The sequence below is a fragment of the Perca fluviatilis genome, chromosome 20 (assembly GCF_010015445.1).
Source record: "Perca fluviatilis chromosome 20, GENO_Pfluv_1.0, whole genome shotgun sequence".
Classification (NCBI taxonomy): domain Eukaryota; kingdom Metazoa; phylum Chordata; class Actinopteri; order Perciformes; family Percidae; genus Perca; species Perca fluviatilis.
In genome coordinates this window covers 21,985,553-22,009,332 of record NC_053131.1, presented here as the reverse complement: position 1 = coordinate 22,009,332, position 23,780 = coordinate 21,985,553, and the positions used below count along the sequence as shown (strand labels likewise).

The 23,780-nt window shown below is 42.5% G+C and overlaps 1 protein-coding gene across 12 annotated transcripts in view; it reads left to right on the top strand.

Annotated features, from left to right (window-relative positions):
• Positions 1–23,780, top strand: part of LOC120548992 (ryanodine receptor 3-like) — a 113,002-nt gene that overhangs the window by 65,600 nt on the left and 23,622 nt on the right. For 6 of the 12 annotated variants that reach the window (XM_039785520.1, XM_039785522.1, XM_039785521.1 and 3 more), the window contains 27 exons: positions 3,198–3,471; positions 3,684–3,798; positions 4,542–4,674; positions 5,570–5,673; positions 5,797–5,932; positions 6,248–6,434; positions 7,214–7,322; positions 7,408–7,528; positions 8,109–8,278; positions 12,454–12,674; positions 12,965–13,055; positions 14,327–14,467; positions 14,989–15,152; positions 15,289–15,367; positions 15,897–15,986; positions 16,105–16,251; positions 18,432–18,494; positions 18,669–18,744; positions 19,484–19,607; positions 19,738–19,853; positions 19,945–20,012; positions 20,117–20,238; positions 20,412–20,461; positions 21,991–22,051; positions 22,967–23,205; positions 23,388–23,469; positions 23,555–23,685. In XM_039785520.1, coding sequence (XP_039641454.1) covers positions 3,198–3,471; positions 3,684–3,798; positions 4,542–4,674; positions 5,570–5,673; positions 5,797–5,932; positions 6,248–6,434; positions 7,214–7,322; positions 7,408–7,528; positions 8,109–8,278; positions 12,454–12,674; positions 12,965–13,055; positions 14,327–14,467; positions 14,989–15,152; positions 15,289–15,367; positions 15,897–15,986; positions 16,105–16,251; positions 18,432–18,494; positions 18,669–18,744; positions 19,484–19,607; positions 19,738–19,853; positions 19,945–20,012; positions 20,117–20,238; positions 20,412–20,461; positions 21,991–22,051; positions 22,967–23,205; positions 23,388–23,469; positions 23,555–23,685 — 3,414 coding nt within the window. Of the gene's footprint in view, positions 1–3,197; positions 3,472–3,683; positions 3,799–4,520; positions 4,675–5,569; positions 5,674–5,796; positions 5,933–6,247; positions 6,435–7,213; positions 7,323–7,407; positions 7,529–8,108; positions 8,279–12,453; positions 12,675–12,964; positions 13,056–14,326; positions 14,468–14,988; positions 15,153–15,288; positions 15,368–15,896; positions 15,987–16,104; positions 16,252–18,431; positions 18,495–18,668; positions 18,745–19,483; positions 19,608–19,737; positions 19,854–19,944; positions 20,013–20,116; positions 20,239–20,411; positions 20,462–21,990; positions 22,052–22,966; positions 23,206–23,387; positions 23,470–23,554; positions 23,686–23,780 lie in introns of all 12 variants that reach the window. The other 6 variants (XM_039785517.1, XM_039785516.1, XM_039785514.1 and 3 more) reach the window with 1 other exon arrangement.

Below are 23,780 nucleotides of genomic sequence, written 5' to 3'. Positions count from 1 at the left end.
GCTGGTGCTTCTGCCCTTTCTCCGACACCCACGCAACTCTCAGCGGCAGGATCAGTTACTGCTGCTGGCTCACCGCCCATCACACACACACACACACACACACACACACACACACACACACACACACACACACACACACACACACACACACACACACTTGCATTGATTGACAGCTTAATGTCAAATAGTCTTTGGAAAACCAACAGATCCAATCAACCTAACAGACACAGGGGTTTTAAAAACAATCACCTAATTGCAATACTTTTAAGGAAATCAATTTTGTATAAACGGCTTCATCTTTTATGGTTCTAAATTGTTTAATTGATGTTTCTCTCTCCTTTGTGTATTCATTCCCCAAGAACAGACTCACAAATATATGTGCGCACACACACACACACACACACACACACACACACACACACACACACACACACACACACACACCCTATTGATCCAGTTTTAATGACGCCTTAAAGGTAACCCACATATGAGCTGTCCAGACAGATGTCTCAGTTTAACCACAGAAGCAGAATATTGTACTGTACAGAACTATTAATACCTTGTCCACTTCCCCTCCTTTATTCATTACATAACAGGGCTTCCTTTTCGCTCCGCTGAAAATGTGCCTTTTCATGAATGAGCTTGTTTTCTTCCTGATAGAATAGAAGAAAATAACTCTGACATTCTTGAAACACAGCTGATTACCTTTCCTTGAAGCTGGGGCTTGTAGAGGTGGCTGATACACGCGTGCAGTCCTATTAGCTTTACTCGAGCCACACAAGAGACTTTGAAGGAGCTGTCAGTCTTTTTTGTTCTGTGCTCAAGGTCTTATTTGCATCACAGAGCCAGTGTGGGAATGCAGCCTTTGAATTTATTGCTCAGGCATGGCTTGTGTAGAAAAGGGAGCACCCAGTCAAGTGGATGCCTTTTTAACGTCAATTTAATGGAGCTTTGTGTTTTGCGTGTATGTTACAGTCTGTGTGTTTAAGGGAGAAATGTGCCTTAATGTGAACTCAGTTAATGGAAGGAAGGTTACAGTATTTTTTTTTTCGTAAGGCCAGTGATGGGCATTAAAGTGATGGTTCGGAGTAATTTCACCCTAGGGTCCTTTGCACCATGACCTCGAGCCAAACACCCCCCCAGAAGCTTTTTTCACCTGGGTCTAACATTGGGAGAGTTAGCGTAGAGTAGCGTTAGCCGCTGAATAGCTTAGCGCGAGGCTAATGGATCCGGAAGTGTCTCTTTAACATTACCCACTAATAATGCCCGAAATGATACCAAAGGTCTACACTAGTAAATATAGGTTATGCACTCATAAAACGATGTATTGTAAAGTTTGTAAGTACACCAAGAAGGTTATGTAAATAACACTTGCCTGCTGGCTTCTGCTCTGCGTTGTTGTTGTTGTTGCTAAGACTAAGGCGGTGCTTAGGGACATCTACAAATTACAACAAGCAAAAGGATGCAACAAAAATATTTTTAATTTAACTTATTTTTTAAAGTAAGTGCTGTAGTATAACTAGCAGGAGACAAGTAATAATTGAGGTAAGTTTGGAGACATTACCTTTTTTAATCATTAAATTAATAAATATTTTGTTGCATCTCTTTCGGTGTTGTAATTTGTAGATGTCCCTAAGCACCTCTTACTGCCCGGTAGTAACAGCAGCAGCAGCAGCAGCAGCAGCAGCAGCAGAGAGCAGAAGCCAGCAGGCAAGTGTTATTTACATAAACTTCTGGGTTATTTACAAATTTTACAATCCATCGTTTTACGAAGTGCATAACCTATTTGTACTACTGTAGACGTTTGGTATCATTTTGGGGGCATTTAGTGGGGTAATGTTAAGAGACACTTCGGATCCATTAGCCTCTGCGCTAAGCTATTCAGCTGATAACGCTACGCTACGCTAACGCTCCCAATGTTCGACCCAGGTGAAAAAAGCTTCTGGGGGGGTGTTTGGCTCGAGATCATGGTGCAAAGGACCCTAGGGTGAAATTACTCCGAACCATCACTTTAAGGATTACAGGACAATGCAGCGAGTCTCTCTTATTTTTAAGGCAAATCTCATCTTGCTGCTGAAAATAAGAAAAGCCTGAATTGTTTTAACCAATATCCCCTTCATAATTAGTAAGTCTAGTCACCCACAACTAAGTTGTCTTTATTATGTGTTTTATAAATGTATAGCAATGTAGTTTTGATGTTCTCCGAAAGCAGCGTCGCTTACGAGGATACTAAACTGTAATTAACTATGCAACATTAAAGCTGCACTAATCAATATTTTAATTTTAACAATTCATCAAATGACGTGTGTAATGTAAAAGAGTTCATTGGTATTGATGAACCCACAGATAATTATAATCCAGAACCGCAGTTCCCCTCAGCTCTACTGAGCATTTTAGCATCTTTTAGCTCATTGTTTTGGTTTTATTGTCCACTTTTGTAATGTTTTAATCACTCTCACCGCTCTCATCAGCATTGTTTTCTGTGAAAAAAAAAATTTATAAAGCAACTGTACTCCCCAAACACCAATGACAGCAAGACAAAGTGATTGGCTGGTGAACACAGTGGAGCATTTAGCAGCTAGTAGGAGGAGTTGGTGGGGACCCAAACAGAGCTAAAAGGAGAGTGAATATTGGACTTTTGCTAGGTGACCAGAAACCTGACTCTGAACAATGCTTGTTTTGTTCTGTGTCTGCTAAATGTTAAAATATTAAACCGTTTGCGAACACATTCACAACAACTACTTACCAGTATAAAGCTAATACGTGAGTCACTATTGTGTTTACAGCTTGTTTCGCTGCCCCCAAGAAAAATATGGCTGCTTAAATTATGTTAAATTTTGTAATTTTGATTCTCTGAGGAGTATGACATGTGAAGTGATTGGTCCCTTGGCAGGTGACATTTCCATAAAATAAATTATTTTAAGGATTAACTACTGTTACATAATATAATGTTAAAGGGTCATTCCACTGGTTTTACATCTTACATTTACAATTTAAGTGCAAGATTCAGTGTTTTTGGACCAATAATCACGATATCTCAACAACTTTTTGACTATTCTTTCCTTTTAAATCTAAGTCCACCAACTTAGTTAAATATCAAGTTTGTTCATAACAAATACACACATTTTCATGGAACAAGTTCCTTTTTATGAAAGGAAATTACATTACCAGTCATCTTTACCCATCTTTCTTGACAGCTAATCTGAAGGAGCTGATCTCTCAGACGATGGTCAGCTGGGCCCAGGAGTGTCACGTCCTGGACTCAGAGCTGGTTCGCAAGATGTTCAGCCTACTGAGGAGGCAGTATGACAGCATCGGGGAGCTGCTCCGGGCCATGAGGAAGACTTACACAATCAGTGCTGCCTCCATCCAGGACACCATCAACCTCCTGGCCGCCCTTGGTCAGATCAGATCTTTGCTGTCTGTCCGTATGGGGAAAGAGGAGGAGAAGCTCATGATTGATGGACTTGCGTAGGTTCCTCAGAGGAGCCCTATATATATATATATATATATATATATATATATATATATATATATATATATATATATATATATATTCTTTTTTTTTTTTTTTTTCTGGTTTTGCTATCCTTAGTTTCATGCTAGTTTGGCACACTACTAAAAATGCATTTGTGTTTTTAGTGAAAATCAAGTATCCATTTTGTCTTTTTTTTCCTCTCCAGTGACATCATGAACAACAAAGTCTTCTACCAGCATCCCAACTTAATGAGAATACTGGGCATGCATGAGACCGTTATGGAGGTCATGGTCAATGTGCTCGGAGGACACAAGTCCCAGGTTAAACAACTACTTCTATAATTCTCTCTGCTTCCACAGGCCGTTAAAGAGGCCCCAACACAGTTCACTGCAGTTCCTCGCCAAAATGAATGTTGCTCACTGATAAAACTTGTGTTTCAGTCAGGTTTGGGTGTTATCATTTGTAAGTGTGCATTAATGAAGACATGGTCGTGTGCCTGGATAGCTCACCTGTTGGCATGTGCACCCTATGTACAAAGGCTCAGTCCTTGTCGCAGCAGCTGCATGTTCAACTCCAACCTACAGCCCTTTGCTGCATGCCATTCCCCCTCTCTCTCCCCTTTCACATCTTCAGCTGTACTATATAATAAAGGCCTGAAATTCCCCAAAAAATCTTTAAAAACCAAAATGAAGACATGGTCCCAGTAGGTGGGCTTTCTCCTCAGGCTGGCCGCATCAGAGTCTGGGATGGAGGGCAGAAAGGGCAGAGTGAGGCTGGCTGGCAGTGTGTGAAGGTGTCAGGCTTTTTAGACGTTAATTAGGAGCAAAGACATGCCAGGGACTTTATAGTAACAAGCCTGGAGAAAGTCATTATAATAAACTCAGCACCCCAGAATTAAGCAATAACCTCTCCAAAACCACTTGGTATCAAATTGTACACGTGTACACACTTTGTGTATTTTGGGTACTTGTACTTTGTAATTTGAAATTTCAGTTATCTTGTTTTAAAAATCTAACCATGGACGATGTTTGACCCTACTTAGTCTGTATGTGCCATTCCACAGGAAATTGCTTTCCCCAAGATGGTGGCCAGCTGCTGTCGCTTCCTGTGCTACTTCTGTCGGATCAGTCGTCAGAACCAGAAAGCCATGTTCGACCACCTCAGCTACCTGCTGGAGAATAGCAGCGTGGGCCTCGGTGGGTACACCTCTATGGCTCTGTTAAGCCGCCACTCTTACTATTATCCATCATGCTCCTTAAGGATTAGCCAAAGGATTACTGATGATGAGCTACAACATTATTTTACTGGATGAAAACCACACGACTTGATCAGGACTGTAGGATATGCTGGAGGATGTTCTTAAAGAAGTTTGATTGTACAGGCCAAAAATACCTGTAAAACCACCTCTAGGATGCATGACAGACAAATTCTTAAAACTGCCAGCACTCTCTTTAATATAGGTGATACCTGGTAGCTGCCATTTTGCCATCACAGAACTTGTTCTGCACCTGTGAGCTCACATATATTAGCCTTGCACCTTAGACGTGTGTGTAATTGTGAGCGGAAGTGCTGAGAATCTATCAGCGAAGAGAGCGACTCATCTCTCATTCTGTTAGAAGATGGCTGTGCCACAGTCTCCGAGAGCACCCCGCTGGGGCAAGAGAGTGTCTCCCTTGGATGCACACACACATGCACCCAGTCGTGAACGCATGACACACACACTTAACAGATTGCTCATTAGGCAGGTAACAAAGAGTTATGTATAAAATTGTAAAATTCTACAAAGAATATACAAGTTACTACCACAGGATTAAAGATGTGTTTGTGTGCACAGTGCTACATAAACTGGTTCCCATAAACCTTGTGGAGGCTAACATGAGTAGGTGTCAAAAGAAAATTGTTAGAGGAAATTTTCCTTTAACACTTATTTTAACCAGCCATTGGCAGATCAGCTACCATTAATATTAAGGAAGGAGTGGCAACACTACCCCCTGCTGTTTGGACGGCACTTTGTTGATATATAATCACAGACACTAATATGAAATACAATAGAGTAAATGGTTGACCCTACAAGTGTGCTTTGTATTGTAGCTTCACCAGCAATGAGGGGCTCCACTCCTCTGGATGTGGCTGCTTCCTCGGTGATGGACAACAATGGTCTGGCTCTGGCACTGGAGGAGCCTGATCTGGACAAGGTACGGCTCAACCTTTGTGTTACTGTAGTGTGTAAAAGGAGTTTGGAATCACCAAGGATGAATAGATTAATGCTGGATAAGTATTGATCTATATGTTATGTTATGAATGTGCTGTATCTATAGGTGGTCACCTACCTAGCAGGCTGTGGTCTCCAGAGTTGTCCAATACTCCTGGCTAAAGGTTATCCAGACATCGGCTGGAACCCCATTGAGGGGGAGCGTTACCTTTCCTTCCTACGCTTTGCTGTCTTTGTCAACGGTAAGACTGCAGTGACCATCCAGTCTCTCTTTCTTTCTTTCTTTCTTTTCCTCGCTCTTTTTTATTTTTTTTTTATGTCTTTATCCAAACATGCAGAAAAAGATAGCAAAGGTCCAACTAAGTTTGAACATCATTCTGCTGCTTAAGGCAAAGTCTACCTGGAGTTTTGCCTGAGGCTTGTCGTGTGTTTGTTTATCGTGGTGTGTTTGTTTATGTTAGAGCTACAGATTGTGTATGTGCTGTATTTCCTTGCTGACATTAATTATGTATTTTCTTTTATGTATGTAATCCTATGATCTTATGTTTGTGTGCCAGGCGAGAGCGTGGAGGAGAACTCCAGCGTTGTTGTGAAGCTGCTCATCCGTCGTCCAGAGTGTTTTGGACCTGCCCTGAGGGGGGAGGGAGGGAACGGACTCCTGGCTGCCATGAAGGAAGCCATCAAGATCTCTGAAACGCCGGCTCTGGACCTGCCGGGCTCTGTGCATGGAGTCAGCTCTGACGTGTAAGCAAAACTTACCGAATGTATGTTTTTGGCGCTAAAGCGCGATGTATGCTTCTGTATTAAATCTACGCCATGGCTACGTACGTAGGTACGTGGAGACGCAGAGCTACGCCAAACCCTACGCCAAACCCTACGCCAAACCCTACGCAAACCCTACGCCAAACCCTACGCTGTAGCCTGACATGCACCTCTCGAAAAATGTAACTGCACGTCGCGGCAACGCTCGGCCGAGGCCTGGAAGCGTTGCATTTCCCCCTACTAGTTTCCTGGTTCTCCTTCTCCATAAACATCATAAAATCAAGGAGAGGGTTAACTTTTTCTGCTACAAATTTCCCACTGTCGTCAGAAAGCACAGGGGAGATACTTTGTTTCTTTCACTAATGTCTCTAGAGTCTGAACTCGCTCCAAAGCTAATCACTATCACTCTCTCTACCACACACTCCCCTCGTACACACATGCCAGCCCTGCTAGAGATCGACGCACACACCAATGCACAAGTATAAACTTCAGACCACTTACGTAGGCTACTGCGAAAGCTCTGCGTGGAGCCTCCGCACAACCATAAATCAAGCTTTAAGCACCACAAGCTCAGTTCCATCTGGATCCAATTATATTTAAGAGAAGGCAGACATCTCTACAGCTGATATCTCCAACACTGGGCAGCTCACACCAAAACAATCTAGATTGATAAATAACACTACAGGTAAGAGGAAAAAATATTTTTGATTTTCTTCCTCTGTTTCTGTTCTTCCTCAACTCTTCATTCTTTCCACTGTTAGGTCTGCTGATGGTGACGATGAGGAGGAGGTGGTACACATGGGCAATGCCATCATGTCCTTCTACTCTGCCCTCATTGACCTGTTGGGACGCTGCGCCCCAGAGATGCATGTACGTTTGATCGAAACTGTGAATTTATTTGTTGTTTTTTCTTTGACAGATTTACCCTATTTTCACTTCCTTTTCTCTTTTTCAGCTTATCAACAAGGGGAAAGGTGAAGCTCTGCGTATTCGTGCCATCCTGCGCTCTCTGGTGCCGACTGAAGACCTTGTGGGAATTATCAGCATACCTCTCAAAATGCCCATCCCCAACAAAGGTACTCTACAGGATGTTCACTCTAATAACACAGGGCAGCATACTGCACACCTTTATACTTCCACCAGAGGATGCATCCCATCCATTTGCATGCTACTACAGGATGCCACGTGTAGCTCACGTAAAGATACAATGGTTCTAGGAAAATCTGCACATTCAGTGCAAGGCAGAAGGTTATTGATTACATTTCACTGCTCATGCCTTTTTAATCAGCACAACGCTTTACTGCACACTCCCATTGCTCTGGGTAAGCCAGATAATTTCTATAGCGAGCTGTCTTGCTCTATTGATTGATCTGCATAAGCATGGCAAGACTCGCCTATTAAATTTGCTGCCTAGAACACCGCCACACAAGCTCTGTCCGCAGGCCAAGATTGAAGACAGCGAGCCGTGGCTCCAGCACCAGAAAACTCTCATCCGCATGCTGCTGCATGCTCCCTAATGAATACACATTGCTTTCCTAATCAGAAAGGACTTGTCATTATGCACTGTGGTCTGTTCTTTGGGTATTTCACTGCTCCACACCTATACAGTTTACTCTATATGTTGTGCCTTTCTTTTCCTGTGTCAATCTCTTTCAGATGGCTCGGTGACTGAGCCGGACATGTCAGCCTGCTTCTGTCCAGATCACAAGGCCCCCATGGTGCTGTTTCTGGACAGGGTGTACGGTATCGAGGACCAGAGCTTTCTGCTTCACCTGCTCGAAGTGGGCTTCCTTCCTGACCTGAGGGCTGCTACCTCTCTGGATACGGTGGGTAAAGCTGACAACAGTGCAGGAGAGAAGTAATGAATGGCCAGCCTCTGTGAGGAGCTCCTCATTAAGCATTGGTTTATTATTATTATTATTATTATTATTATTATTATTATAGGTTATTTACTCTTATTTATCAACAAAAAATGTTATGGAGTTTAAAGTATATGGCTTGGTCGGCATGGGGGTGCAGTGGTCAGCACTGTCACCTCACAGCGTAAGGGTTCTGGGTTAGAACCTTCCGTGTGGCGTTCGCATGTTCTCCCCAAGTCAGCGTGCGTTTTCTCTGGGTCTTTTCGTCTTCCTCCCACAGTCCCACAGGGTAGGTTAGGTTAATAAGGTTAAGTGTTTACTCTAAATTGCCCATAGGTGGGAATGTGATTGTGAATGGTTGTCTGTCTCTAAAGCCCATTTCACACAGCTTGTTCAAGGCAGGAATGTTGCACCGTTATTCCGCCTCTCCCTTCTGTTTAAAAGGTACTGGAATGGAATGGGCCGTTAAGCTGGCAGCGGGGGTAGTAACAGAGCTGAGTTGACGTCTATGTAAAAGGTGCAGCAGGAAGGGTGGGACTACGCGTACAAACTCGTACCACACCGAAGCTGTTGTGTTACACGTCACGCCTCTTTTGCTTCCGGAATGCCGTCATGCTATCTGAAATCGCACACTGGGGAGCATTATGTCGGCGTTGTTTGGTTCATTGTAAAAAAAAATCAAAGACGCCGTAATTTACCATAGTATTGTGGAATCTTTGTGTTAAAAAGGCTTATGTGTCAGCCCTGTGATTCACTGGTGATCTGTCCAGGGTGTACCCCGCCTCTTACCAAATGTCAGCTAGTATTGGCTCCAGCCCCCCACGACCCAGTAAAGGATAAGCAGTTACAGTAGGGTGACCATATTTTGATTTCCAAAAAAAGAGGACACTCGGCCTGGCCTCGAGACACAAATTCCGACAGGCTTCTCAGAGGTTAATGAACATGCTTTATTATGCCTCAATGGTGCAAAAATAACTTCTGTAATAAAATAAAATCTGTAACAACCTGTAACAAAATAATAGCTCTCTTTTAAAATAAATAAATAATATGGAATAATGTTCTAAATATGACCTCTTCTGTGTTAGAAAATCCAGCTTCAACAAAATATCTCTTAATAACTTTTCAATGTAATAAGATAAATAATAAAGACACTGAAACATATGTGCCAGCTTTGCACACGGTGCAGGCTCCACGCAGAGATTTCGCCGTAGCCTACGTAAGTGGCATGATGTTTATACTTGTGCACTGGCATGTGTGTGTCGAGCCGGCCAGGTGTGTGGGGAGTGGGTGATAGAGCGAGGGAGAAGTGAGAGTAAAAAGTGTCTCCCCTGTGTTTTCTTACCACAGTGGGAAATCTTGAGCAGGAAACGCTTCGGCATTTTGTGTGCAATGCTGCTCTGCTGTCTGCTCTGGTCCCTGTGTATGTGCGCGTCGCTGAGCAGCCCACAAGGCAGCCTCTCGGGAATTACGTCACACAACAAAGTACCGTAGTATTGTGTGCAAAGTGCCAGTCAATTTAAGTACACGCTTAATGGTCCCATGAAAAACCGGACATTTTCATGAATTTATTAAAAAAACTCTAAACTCTCAAATCCATAGGGTGCAGACTTTGAAATTAATCCATCATAACATAATATGTCAACAAGTTTATAAAAAAGCACAGCAGCACACAATTAAGTGAAAGTCATTTTGAGCCCCTAGCCTGCAATGAAGTCAGCTATTTTGTGAGTCCCATTGTGTATAAGATGTGTACAATGCACTAGTTGTCATGACCGAAAGAACGAGATCCAGGGTACAAGCGGCCGAAATGGGTTTCCTTAGGAGGGTGGCTGGCGTCTCCCTTAGAGATAGGGTGAGAAGCTCAGTCATCCGTGAGGAGCTCGGAGTAGAGCCGCTACTCCTTCGCGTCGAAAGGAGCCAGTTGAGGTGGTTCGGGCATCTGGTAAGGATGCCCCCTGGGCGCCTCCCTAGGGAGGTATTCCAGGCACGTCCAGCTGGGAGGAGGCCTCGGGGAAGACCCAGGACTAGGTGGAGGGATTATATCTCCAACCTGGCCTGGGAACACCTCGGGATCCCCCAGTCGGAGCTGGTTAAAGTGCCCATATTATGAAAAAATCACTTTTTCTGGGATTTGGGGTGTTCTTTTGTGTCTCTGGTGCTTCCACACACATACAAACTTTGAAAAAAATCCATCCATGCTGTTTTGAGTGAGATACAGTTTCTGAATGTGTCCTGCCTTCAGTCTCCTAGTGAGCTGTTCAAAATCAGCTCGGACTGTGACGTCACAGTCCGAAATGAGCTGGCTAACCACAACCGTTAGCTCGTTAGCATGCTAATGCTAACGCTAGCATGCTACGTCGTTCTCAATAGCAAAATCTGCTACAACACACACAAGTTCACCATAATCTACAAAAGAACTACTTACATGTGCGCCCTCATTTAGAAGTCTCCCAGCTAATCCTGCCTTGTAACTGACCAAAGTTGGAGAAACAGGCTTTCTTTTACTGTCTCTAGAGTTAGCTAGCTGACATGATCTATATCTGAGCTACTGAGCATGTGCGAGTGCAATCAAAGATAGTACAGAAGAAGAAGATGAAAAGAGGTCTCACTCTGTAGCTAAAACAGAAACCAGGTGAAAAGAGGATCTGCAGCAGTGAGAGAGAGAGAGCTGTGCAGTACAACAAAAATATGGTGTTTTTTGAAAATTAAACCATGTAAACCTATTCTGGTACAACCTTAAAATACAGTTATGAACCTGAAAATGAGCATAATATGGGCGCTTTAATGTGGCTCGGGAAAGGGAAGTTTGGGGTCCCCTGCTGGAGCTGCTCCCCCCGCGACCCGAAACCGGATAAGCGGACGAAGATGGATGGATGGATGGATGGATGGATGGATGGATGGATGGACAATGCACTAGTTTGTTTGAGTTAGGCAAGGAGATCCCTGGGTAAAGTATTTTATATGTAGCTCTGAAGGTGTCTGCCCCGTTCAACAGTTTTAATGTGGCAGAAGCTTATCCTCTGTAACATCACATCAGGCAAAACACAGTGCTGTTCACACTGACAGATACTCCTGCTAATTTAATCAATACAGCATGTGTCACTGTCTGACATCTGGGAACCTTTTAAGTGTTGCTTGTGGTTGTAATATTACCGTATTCTCTTTAGCTTAGCTTGCTAACACGTTTTGCAAGATTATTTACAAGACAACTTTATAGTGCTCATTTAAACCCTAGTCTTTGAAAATGGTGATCAAATACACTTTCATTTTAAAGCAAGACTATGTAACTTTTGTTAACTACTAGACTGTTATAGAATAACTCAGGAGCAGCTTGACTTCTGGATACGTGAAGGTTCAGGAGACTTTGATGACTTATACAAAAGCATTTATTGAACTTGATCGATCGAGGCAGACAGTACAGTTTAACCACGATGTGTTATCGTGTAGTGCCGTCCCATCTCTGAGGTCGCTCTGTGTCCCCCAGATGCATATATCTCTCCCTCAAGCTGTCAAGTTTGTTATGCCAAGATATTGATGTCGCCAAAACAAAAGATGCTGCTCACCTAGTTGAGTCTGTCTCTCTCTGGGATGCATGCTAAAGTGTGTCAGGACCCTTTACCCTGTTTCCACCAACCTCCAAAAGGAGGAACAAACATTCCCTTATCATGCAGCTGCCTAGACTCCCTCAATCTGTAGAGACGCAAACATGTATTCATTCATGAACAGGTTTGGTTATTAGAGTCTGGCCGAATCTTCTCATCCCCTGACTTAGGAATGACCTGATGTTGTCTAAGCTTTCCCTTTTTCTCATCTTACCACAACATGGTGTTTCTGGAAATTCCACCACATGAACAATTGTGAATGTTCAAACATAGTTTAAGAGTAGCACAAGAAGAGAAAAGTAGTGGCCTGACTCAGAAATGTCTATGAAATATTTATCTAAAGTTTGCTAACTTTAGCCACCATACCACTGCTGGTCATACCAGACTTAGTACGGCTGTAGCAGCAAAACCGCTAGCAACATAAAATCTTTCTTTTCTCAGAGGAAGAATGTGTTATTTTTTTCTTTTTGAAATGACATAGTCTCAAGTAATGTCCCCACTGTCACATGTTGTATGACCTGTCACCCATTCTTTCCACAGGAGGGTCTATGTACCACTGAGACAGCCCTGGCCATGAACCGCTTCATCGGCTCAGCCATGCTACCCCTCCTCACCCGCTGCGCCCCTCTCTTTGCTGGCACCGAGCACTACGCCACCCTCATCGACTCCACTCTGCACACCATCTACCGCCTTTCCAAGGGCCGTTCACTCACCAAGGCCCAGAGAGACGCAATAGAGGAGTGCCTGCTGGCTGTCTGCAAGTGAGGAACATTTGAATCTCTCTATAAGTAGAGTTAAAAGTTTTCTCTAGGTTTTGTTACTAGTGATAATACACCAAGCACTTGTTGTATCTCAGCTGGAAGGAATAGCAAAGATCAACAGTACATTTTATCTGCTTTCTAACGAAACTCTATTATGGCTCAGGGCTTGGTTTCCCTATAAATCCCTCTAAATCATCATCACAAAAGTGGTCCGAGTCCAAGGATGTTCTGGTTTAAGGCAGCTCAGGGCAGCAGCAGCACTCTTATCTCTCTCCCACTTTATTCTGCAGGCACCTTCGTCCCTCTATGCTGCAGCAGCTCTTGCACCGCCTCGTCTTTGATGTGCCCTTGCTGACCGATTACTGCAAGATGCCTCTCAGAGTGGGCAACAATTTCTTCACTTTTCTCACTCTTTTTAAATCCATTTGACATCCTATATCTTGCCATTTATCTTTTTTTGCATGTTGGATTGCTTGCATGCCTCAGTTTTAGTTGCTTCCTGTCAGCCTTTTCTTTACTGTACTTTTCTACATAATCTAACCTTTGTTTTGTCTGTGTGGTTGCTGCTTGATTGTACCTTACTACCTCTGTTTATTACATTGTCAGCTTGGTGGGGAGGTACCAACAGCTAAATACCAAACACTATATTGCAGGTGTACCTTTAAAGGTCCCATGGCATGAAAATTTCACTTGAGGTTTTTTAACATTCATATGCGTTCCCCCAGCCTGCCTATGGTCCCCCAGTGGCTAGAAATGGCGATAGGTGTAAACCGAGCCCTGGGTATCCTGCTCTGCCTTTGAGAAAATGAAAGCTCAGATGGGCTGATCTGGAATCTTCTCCTTATGAGGTCATAAGGAGCAAGGTTACCTCCCCTTTCGCTGCTTTGCCGTCCAGAGAATTTGGCCCACCCATGAGAGAGAGACATCATGGCTTTCAAACGAGCAAAGTGGCAGGTGGTCAAGGCCGCACCCCCACCCTCTCTCCTCCTCAATAGCAGAAGTGGCACATACTAAGGAAAGCTTATTGTGGGACTGGCTCTAGTGGCTGTAATTCTGCTCCAAGGCTGAATTTCGGGAAAGAGACTTCAGATACAGTATTAGGGGACCACTCAGGTCTATATAAAAGCATCCAAAGAGCACCATGTCATGGGACCTTTTAATGTACTAATATTACTCAAGTACACCTATGTCTCTCAGAGACACACACACACACACACACACACACACATGCACATTTCTAACACACCCACGGTATTAATCATCTGGTGTGGAAGAAGTGGGCACCTGCAAGTATTGGACTGTGTGATTACAGGCTTGTTGGCTCCACTGCTCCACCCAATCCGTCTGGAACACACAAGAGAAATACTGAAGATGTAATAGGTTGTGACTAGCCTGTGAACTGGTTTACACACTTGTTCTATACATTCACATGCATGTTTGGATTTCTTTGTGCTGTGTGTTGGAAAACTGATTTCCTTTTTGGCGTGTTGTTAGCTATACATGCATGGTCCAGTGCCAGTGTGTTGTGAGCATTTGCACAGGCTGCATACTTGTTGCCTGTCATTGAAAACACAGTTAAGCGTCCTGTTTACTAAATTCTGTTCATTTATAACTCTGCTTGCCTTGACCGTTGCCCTATGTGTGTCCTTTAGCTGCTCACCAACCACTATGAGCAGAACTGGAAGTACTACTGCCTCCCATCGGGCTGGGGCAGCTACGGCACAGCATCCGAGGATGAACTACTGCTCACCAAGAAAATCTTCTGGGGAGTATTTGATTCTCTGTCACAGAGGGTGAGGGGTCAATCAAGTTTTTAATTTTTATTACATTTTTTTATTTTAAGGTTTGTAATTTCATTGTGACTTCATCATTTCCTGAGCAATAGTCATTAACATGTATTTGGCAAAAGGCTAACATCAACTTCTTGTTAAAAGTGATAAACAGTTAAATACAAGTCACCTAATTCATCACAGTCTTGATTAACATGTATGTATGCGAGGGATTCATTGCCACAAATATCTTGAGGTCTGCCCATGATGCAGATGGCTGGACTCAGCACATCTCTCAACAGTTAATGCCCACTCATGAAAGGAGGCTGTGCAAAAGGCCAACCTGAAAACATCAATATCTGGACAGCCATCATTGATCCAAAGCCTCTAGCTCGCTGGTTCTTCAGCTTTTAGAATATTTCTTCATTAACATCTCTCCTCCTGCTCCTCGTCCCACTGCTCTGTTACACTTTCACTCATGTGGCTTTATAACTTTATTTAAGTTCCACCTTAATTAATTTTTAAAGCTAAGTTTTGCATTGCAGAAATATGACGCAGAGCTATTCAAGATGGCCATGCCTTGCCTCAGTGCCATAGCTGGAGCTTTGCCACCGGACTACGTGGACGCCTCCATTAGTACCACTGTGGAGAAGCCTGTTTCTGTAGATGCTCAGGGCAACTTTGACCCCAAACCCATCAGTACTGCTAAGTAAGCCGTGTTGGAATAAGACATTAATAGGAAATGTGTTATTATATCAAATCTGTGATGACATGCACAGTACATGACAGTAACAAGCATTTGCATAGAAATGTTGCCTAATTGTCACACTTTTTTTTTTTTCTAGCATTGCTCTTCCAGAGAAGCTTGAGCACTTTGCCAATAAATACGCAGAGCACTCCCATGAGAAATGGTCAGCAGAGAAGGTAAGGCCAAAGAAAAGAGCTTTCGTCTGGGGAAAAACGGGTATTAAATTGCACAGTATTTCACTTCGAACAAGTCATGAGTGTTTTAAGGACTAAAAAAATGCCTCTCCCTGAAGAAATACTGCACGCAAAATCAGCAGAAATGCAGCCATTTAAAAGTAAAAAAAACAATTCAGATCAAAATTTTATAATATTTTCCAATATCACAGCATTGTTTCCTTTGGCGAGGCCTCATTTTTGTTACTGCTGAAAGGGATCCTCTGGGCATGCTGACAATAATTGTGCCAGTGTCTGTGTGGAAGGCCCCTGCTCTCTTTTGCGCCAACAGCTTAGCCTGCATTGTTGCATCTGTCAAAAAAAGTACTAACTGCTGAGCACAGCGAGAACTGAATGTACCATGACTCTTAATGTGTTATGCATACTTAATCTCTTACCCACTCTTTCAAATAATAAATCATGTCCTTAGGTGACTGTAAAGGCAATGAAGACTGCTATCACCCTTGTACATCCCTCTGTGCTTGTGCTTCAGGTGCTGCTGGGATGGAAATATGGAGACTGTGTGGATGAGAAGGCCAAGATTCACCCTCAGCTCAGAATCTACAAAGCCCTGACAGAGAAGGTAAAGAATGTTGAATGTGAGATTTGTGAAGAAGAGTAACATTGAAGGGCTAACCTAAAGATTGAGGCTTCGGGGTTTACCGTAGTCCTTGTTCCCCATTTCTGTCTCTGTGCTTCAGGAGAAAGAGATTTACAGATGGCCAATTAGAGAGTCCATGAAGAGTATGCTGGCAATGGGCTGGAGCATCGACAGGACTAAGGATGGTGAAAGCATGTCTCAACAGAGGGAGAATGAAAAAATGCGAAAGATCTCTCAGGCTTCACAGGTACAGTGCAAAAAAACAGAGACAAACACTACATGATCAAATGTGCTTGCTTGTCCTCCGAAAACGTTTGTGAAAGGTTTAAAACGAACCAAAGCTAAGGTTTGCTGGAGACGAATGGTCAAAAAATAATTTCACAAAATTGTCTGTCTCTGGTATGAGGTGTGATGAAAAACTCATAATCAAATATTTTTAATGCCTAAAAAGAAATCTTAATCCTTTATGAGACAATATTTTGATTTCTGTATATTTTCTCTTAAACAAGCAGGTTCATAAATGCTAATCATCTAAGCTAGTGCAGATTTTGAACCGGCTTGGATTAATTATATAAAAGTGGATATTACGACAATATAAATATTTATCATGCAATTGAATTGTCGATGTTTAGTTAGCTAACTCTTTCAGCAGTTTTTCCTTACTTTAAGCTTACTATTTTATGTTTTTTAACCATTTCTTCCTGACTATTTCAACTGTTTATTTACTATATTTTAGCTAATGTTAACTATTTCAACTGTTTATTTCTTTTGGCTAACTATTTCAACTGTTTATCCATTATTTTTTTGAAAACAATTTCAACATATTTTTCCTTACTTTAAGCTAACTATTCTAACGTCTCTGCTTGCTAACTAGTTTTCACACATCTTAATTGTAGCGTGTGGCGTGCGTTGCATCTGACTGAGATTGATGACCAATTTTTAACCCTATTTGGCTGTTATTTTCCAACTTAAAGGTCCCATGGCATGAAAATTTCACTTTATGAGTTTTTTTTTAACATTAATATGAGTTCCCCCAGCCTGCCTATGGTCCCCCAGTGGCTAGAAATGGTGATAGGTGTAAACCGAGCCCTGGGTATCCTGCTCTGCCTTTGAGAAAATGAAAGCTCACCTCCCCTTTCTCTGCTTTGCTCGCCCAGAGAATTTTGCCCACCCATGAGAGAGAGGCATCATGGCTTTCAAATGAGCAAAGTGGCAGTTGGTCAAGGCCACACCCCCATCTTCCACCTTGTCCCCCCTCTCTCCTCCTCAATAGCTACGACACAGAAATGGCACATCCTAAGGAAAGCTCATTGTGGGACTGGCTCTAGTGGCTTTAATTCTGCACCAAGACTGAATTTCGGGAAAGAGACTTCAGATACAGTATTAGGAGACCACTAAGGTCTATGTAAAAGCATCCAAAGAGCACCATGTCATGAGACCTTTAACACAAACATGGATGTTTTCTTTTTACTTATCATCATTTCTGTTTTTAGTTGATTTTGGAAATCACTGGTCTTAGATTAGATAGACTTTATTGATCCCAAATCGGGAAATTTCAGTGCTATAGTAGCAAAATATCAGACACATAATACACATACATAATATACAAGACATAATAAATAGGATAGAATACAAGAACAAATATTCAAAAAATAAGGAGAAAGAATGTAGAAAGAATGTACAAACATATATACAAATTGGGAATAAAAATGTACAACTACTTAAATAGTATTTATAAAGATGTAAGTAAAACCTATGTTTGTGCAAGTTGCACACTGCAGTATTGTGATGTATATGAACGATAATTAATCACGTTGTTTTAAATCATATTTTCTGAAGCCAAAATGTTTCCAGACGACAGACACTGCGTCTTTTTGGGCACAAGTTGCTCAGTTGACTCGGACTCTGTTTGAGTTATCCTCCGTTATGCTTTCCATGCGGCTGACTGGTCCGGGCGAAGTCACGTGACTTCACTCGCGGTAGAATGTTTTTAAGGAGAAAGTAGGCCCATCAACAGGAATAGATTATCGTCATGGGAAAAATTTGTCGATAACAGCTTCAGATTTTCGATGTCGATACATTTTTGATTAATCGTCCAGCCCTATGAGTCTTATCTAACACTCAGTGATGAAGTGTAGGAATGATTTCTTGTAGCAGTCAGTGCGACATGGTCTAGGCTTACCCAGTCACATTTTCTTACATTTAGGACAGTACCATTTGTCAGCAGTTACTGTATGCAGTTGTAAACATTCAGATCAGATCGTTATTTACTGTGGACGCAAAGCTGATTCTGTTGCTGATCTCCCTGCATAATAGACTGAAGGCCTAAGGACACAAAATAATAATTTTAACATAATGCTAAATCTTGATTAATAACTAATAACACACCGTCTCACTGTAAATCTGCATCTTTTTGAACATTTCCAGGCAAATGGCTTCAATCCGAGCCCCATAGACACAAGCAACGTGGTTCTGTCAAGAGAATTGCAGGTGAGTGACCTCCCATTTGTTTTGTCATGCTTTTTTTCTTCTTTTTTACATCAAACGATCTCTCAGTCTGAATACAAGATGAAAAGGAATATTTCCTGAATGTGAATGAGTAATGTGGGCGGGACATGCTCCTCAGTGAGATGTACTGATTGTCTCTCTTGTCTTTGGTCCAAGGGGATGGTGGAGGTGCTGGCTGAAAATTACCATAACATCTGGGCCAAGAAGAAAAAGTGCGACCTTGGAAGTAGAGGTGATTTGCTGATGAACTCAATTATTACAAGGAGATACCTGCAAAACAGAGACAGTATGCCTGTGTGGGTGGATCTAAGGTGCCACTTGCTTGTTGCAGTGTTAATATGTGCCTATGAGCATATGTGTGTGTCTGCCTCACCGGTCTTGACTAAATAGGTTCCATTGAGTGGTACATCCACTTCATGTCACCTACGCCTTCACACAGACAAACAGTAGAGAGCGGTGGCTGATCAAGTCTTACTTAGTCTCACATTGCCAGACCTTTTTCCACAGTGCTTCAGAGGAGGGTCTGGTGAGTCCACACAGCATTCCGGGATGAAAGAAAAACATGCTCTGGTTTATTGGTATTTCTTTAAACCAATCACAATCGTCTTGGCCGGTGCTAAGCGCTGGACGGTGCCAACAGTGCCTCTGCAAAATGGGCTCGGGAAGGAACTTGTTTTGGTGGAACGTGTACGTTCAAAGGTTGTTTTAGTCGTGCAACAGAAAACTCAGATTGGACAGTCTAGCTAGCTGTCTGGATTTACACTGTACAGATCTGAGGAGCAATTAACCATAGTCCTCATAAATTGACCGGAGTTTAAAATTACAACACAAACAAAGCGGAAAGTAACGGACATCAGTCCGAAAAGAGTGACATCCGGTGGAATTTCCAGCGGCACCGGAGCAATCCCGGAAGTAGAACGTCGTGGATATAGACTTTGTCTTACTTAACACTGGGTTGTCTGTGGTTTCAGGTGGGGGAACACACCCTCTGTTGGTGCCCTATGACACGCTGACGGCCAAGGAGAAGGCCCGTGATCGGGAAAAGGCCCAGGACCTTTTCCGCTTCCTGCAGATCAATGGCTATAGCATCACGAGGTCAACAATTTCATAATGGCTTTTATATATTATCACGTTGATGTCTTGCAGAAACTTTACACTACTTAATAACCTTTCCATTTGATAGTTAAAAGTGTTGATTCATAGCTAATATCATATTGTGTTGCAGGGGTTTGAAGGATTTAGAGCAGGATTCCTCTTCCATGGAGAAGAGGTTCGCTTACAAGTTTCTCAAGAAGCTGCTCAAGTACGTCGACTCAGCTCAGGAGTTCATCGCTCACCTGGGTATGGTAATATTACATAGGACCTGACTACAAGAGACTTGAAGTAGTCTTGTTGCTTAATATTAAATCTGTTATTTACGCTCTCAATCCAGAGGCCATGGCTGCCAGTGGCAAAACAGACAGGTCTCCTCACGAACAAGAAATCAAGTTTTTTGCCAAAGTAAGGATGTGATATAAACACAGCTGCTGTCCATGTGATAACCCTTTTAAATTCATTTACTGTCAACTTGATGTGATCTTGTCATTATCGATGTCCTCCTTCAGGTTCTCCTTCCTCTCATCGACCAGTACTTCAAGAACCACTCGCTCTACTTCCTCTCCTCCCCTAGCAAGAACCTGAGCAGCAGCGGTTACGCCTCCAACAAGGAGAAGGAGATGGTCACCAGGTACGAAACATTCAGTTACATTCACCTACAGCAATATAGCATGGCAATAACTCTTTACCATTCTTTACTTAAAATCCTAAACTCTTAGAATCTTAACTACTAATCGTCTCTCTAATAATGTACTCATTGTAACTGTCTGATTTCCTTCCTTTGTCTATCCATCACACCTCCAGCCTGTTTTGTAAACTGGCAGCTCTTGTCAGACATAGGATTTCTCTCTTTGGTAAGCTAATTGCTACTGACTGGTCAGCAGTGTGCGTGCGTGTGCATGTGTGTTGTTGGAGATATCAGCCGTAGAAAATGCCTGCCTTCTCTCAAATATAATAGCACTAGATGGCACTCAGTGTGTGGTGCTCAATGTGCCAAAAGAATACATTTGATAAACTCAACAGCAATGTCTCTTTCCAGAAATTGTAACCCGGTTACTAAATATAATCCACAGACCTGATTGTGAGCAGTTTCATGTAGAAACTATTTTCTTTCTACCAAAATACACTCCAACCGTATCACCACGCAGAAGGAGGCGTACTCATGTCCTCCTCGGCGGAGCTGTAACTGTAGCTTACCGATTATGCTAGCTCACATTAGCTAGCTAATGCTACAGCTCAGTCGAAGAGAATGCCATTAATGTGTACATCACACGCTGTTAAAAGAATGAGCCTCTCATAATTAATTGCACGTAAGAAGAAAAAAAAAGTTTGATTTAGGGGTGATTTGCCCCTTTAAGTTGGTTCTCTAACTTATTTTTGGTTCTCATGAACTAAGGTGTCTTGGATACCAAATACTGGAGCATTTAATCTGTAAAATTGCACTTAATTATATATGAAACAAACAAGATATAACATGTTTATTTGTGATCTTAAGAAGAGCTGGTAGGTGGATTTTCTTACCTTTAGGCAGAGCCAAGCTAGCTGTTGCCCCCAGTTTCTAGTCTTTATGTTATGCTAAGCTAAGCTAACTGGCTGCTGGCTGTAGCTTTGTTTATCACAGTGGTTCCCAACCGTTTTCCCTTGGCGCCCCCCCTACTTATCACTCCCCCTCCTAAGTTGAGGTAACTCTCGAGATAGAGCCCTACTTTCTTTTTTGATACAAAGGAGTTATCAACACCCAGTTAGGTTTCTCCGCCATGTTTCATTCATAAAATAGTGATGCCATGGCCGCAGGAAAAATGAGGATACAACAAAATATATAGTTTTCATACAGACTTTTGTATACATTATATATTCTAGTGTATTATCATAATTTGTTTAACATGTGCAAATATTTTTTTTTTACCTCAACCTCAAACCAGATAAAGACTTGCGCCCCCCTCTGTGATCTTTGCCGCCCCCCTGGGGGTGCCCGGACCCCAGGTTGGGAACCACTGTTTTATCATACAGACATGAGATCAGTATCAATCTTCTCATCTAACTATTGAAAATAAAGCAAATATGCCTATATCCTCAATCCTATCAACAATAGCGACTAAAAAGACAAACCACTGAATTTGATATGTTAAGCCATCATGCCATTAACCACAGTGGAAATCCCACATCCAACTGAGGTGGTGAACTAGATATTGATCCACTAACCTTACCACATCTGACCCCTTAACCCACCTGTTTGATTGGAGGCTGTTGAGTGTTTGGTACATACACAGACATGAACTTATTGCTGCCATGAGAGGCTCAGTTCAGTTCAAGAAAGTGCCCTAAACATGGATGCCAGTGTGTATGTTCCCGTCATATTGAAGAATTTTGGGTTGTCTTGTAGGGAGCGACTCCACTACCATCGTCAGCTGTCTGCATATCCTGGCACACACCCTGGACACCAGGTGAGAATTTGGCAGAACTCGAGACTCACAGGGAACCTGGCAGCTTTGAGTTTTCTCCTTGAAATGAAAACTAACACATTTTTAATGTTAACAAAAAGCCTCAGTTGGATAATGATAGTGTTTAAACAATAATCGTTTGAGAAACCAATTACGTTATTCCAGTGTAATGCAATGACGTAGAATGTAACCTCTGTAGGACCCTCAAGAGGAGCATATTTGTCATGAGCATTTTCTTTTAAACAGTTATTACTGCAATGTCTTCTGGGAGGTACTGGTATTAACAAAGAGCGTCCTCTGGCATTTAAATAAGCAAAACAAATTTCATACGGTACATGTTGCCCAAGGCTTATAGTGTTCCTTAGAGACAATGTACTGTTTGTTAATGCAGCTCACACATAATGAGGCTAAATGGGCAATGCATTATTGTGTCTTGTTTGGGCTGATGAGCTACTGTACAGCTGATGCCCACAGACTCTGTCTTTCATTTGTCCTTCCCAGTGAGACACATCAAGGCTTAACAATGGGTAATTCATTTAGCAATGTTATGAACTGTGAAATGCTAAAAATGGACGGACTAATCATATTAATGCGTTGTGCTTTTTCATTGTCATACAGTATGTCTACAACATTGGTAAACTCCCCTTGGATTTAAATAGTCACCTTATTCATTAAATAAATCATTGATATTTCAGTGAAGGGGCTGTCAGGTTGATACTCAACGTCTCATATTTCATGACTAAAACCTTCAGCGATTGTGAGAGTGAAGTAATTGCATTTTTGACCGTGTCCGAATGTGGGCAAACAGTGTTGTCCTTTGCATACCAAGGGTGTATCCGGTGGTTTATTATAGCCCTGCCCTTGCATATTTACTCATTTTGTTGTAGTCGTTTATCACGCTCTCTTTCACTCACACAGGACGGTGATGAAGTCGGGCTCGGAGCTGGTGAGGGTGGGGCTGAGGACGTTCTTTGAGAACGCCGCAGAGGACCTGGAGAAGACGTTCGAGAACCTGAAGCTGGGGAAGTTCACTCACTCTCGCTCCCAGATGAAAGGCGTGTCGCAGAATATCAACTACACCACCGTAGCGCTGCTCCCCATTTTAACTGCTCTGTTTGAACACATCACTCAACACCACTTTGGAGTCGACCTGCTTTGTGAGTCCCGACAGTAGAGGAATGATTAAACATAATGTGCGAGAGAAAAAAAGTGGAGTCTGGTATTGATGTTAAGTTTATTGTAATACAGTGATTACCTGCTTCTTACACCCTGTCACCATGGGACATATCTGCCCCCCAACATAAATAAGGGGACTTTCAATTTTCTTTATCTTTTCCAGTGGATGACGTCCAAGTGTCCTGCTATCGAATCCTGACCAGTCTCTATGCACTGGGTACTGGGAAAAACATCTATGTAGAAAGGTATCTCAGCATTAACATTGTGTCAAGTGATTAAAACATATTAAACACAGCTTTTACCAACTCTGCTCCTCTCTGTGTCCCACAGACAGCTACCAGCTCTTGGCCAGTGTCTGGCCACCCTGGCCGGGGCCATGCCTGTGGCTTTCCTGGAGCCGATACTCAACACGTACAACCCCTGCTCAGTCTTTAATACTAAGAGTGCCAGAGAACGAGCCAGTGAGTCATATGTAATTATTCTCAAATAATTTAATAACCAGCAATGGACCAAGGTGGCAGAATAACCCGCTATTATGGATAATGAACAATAACAA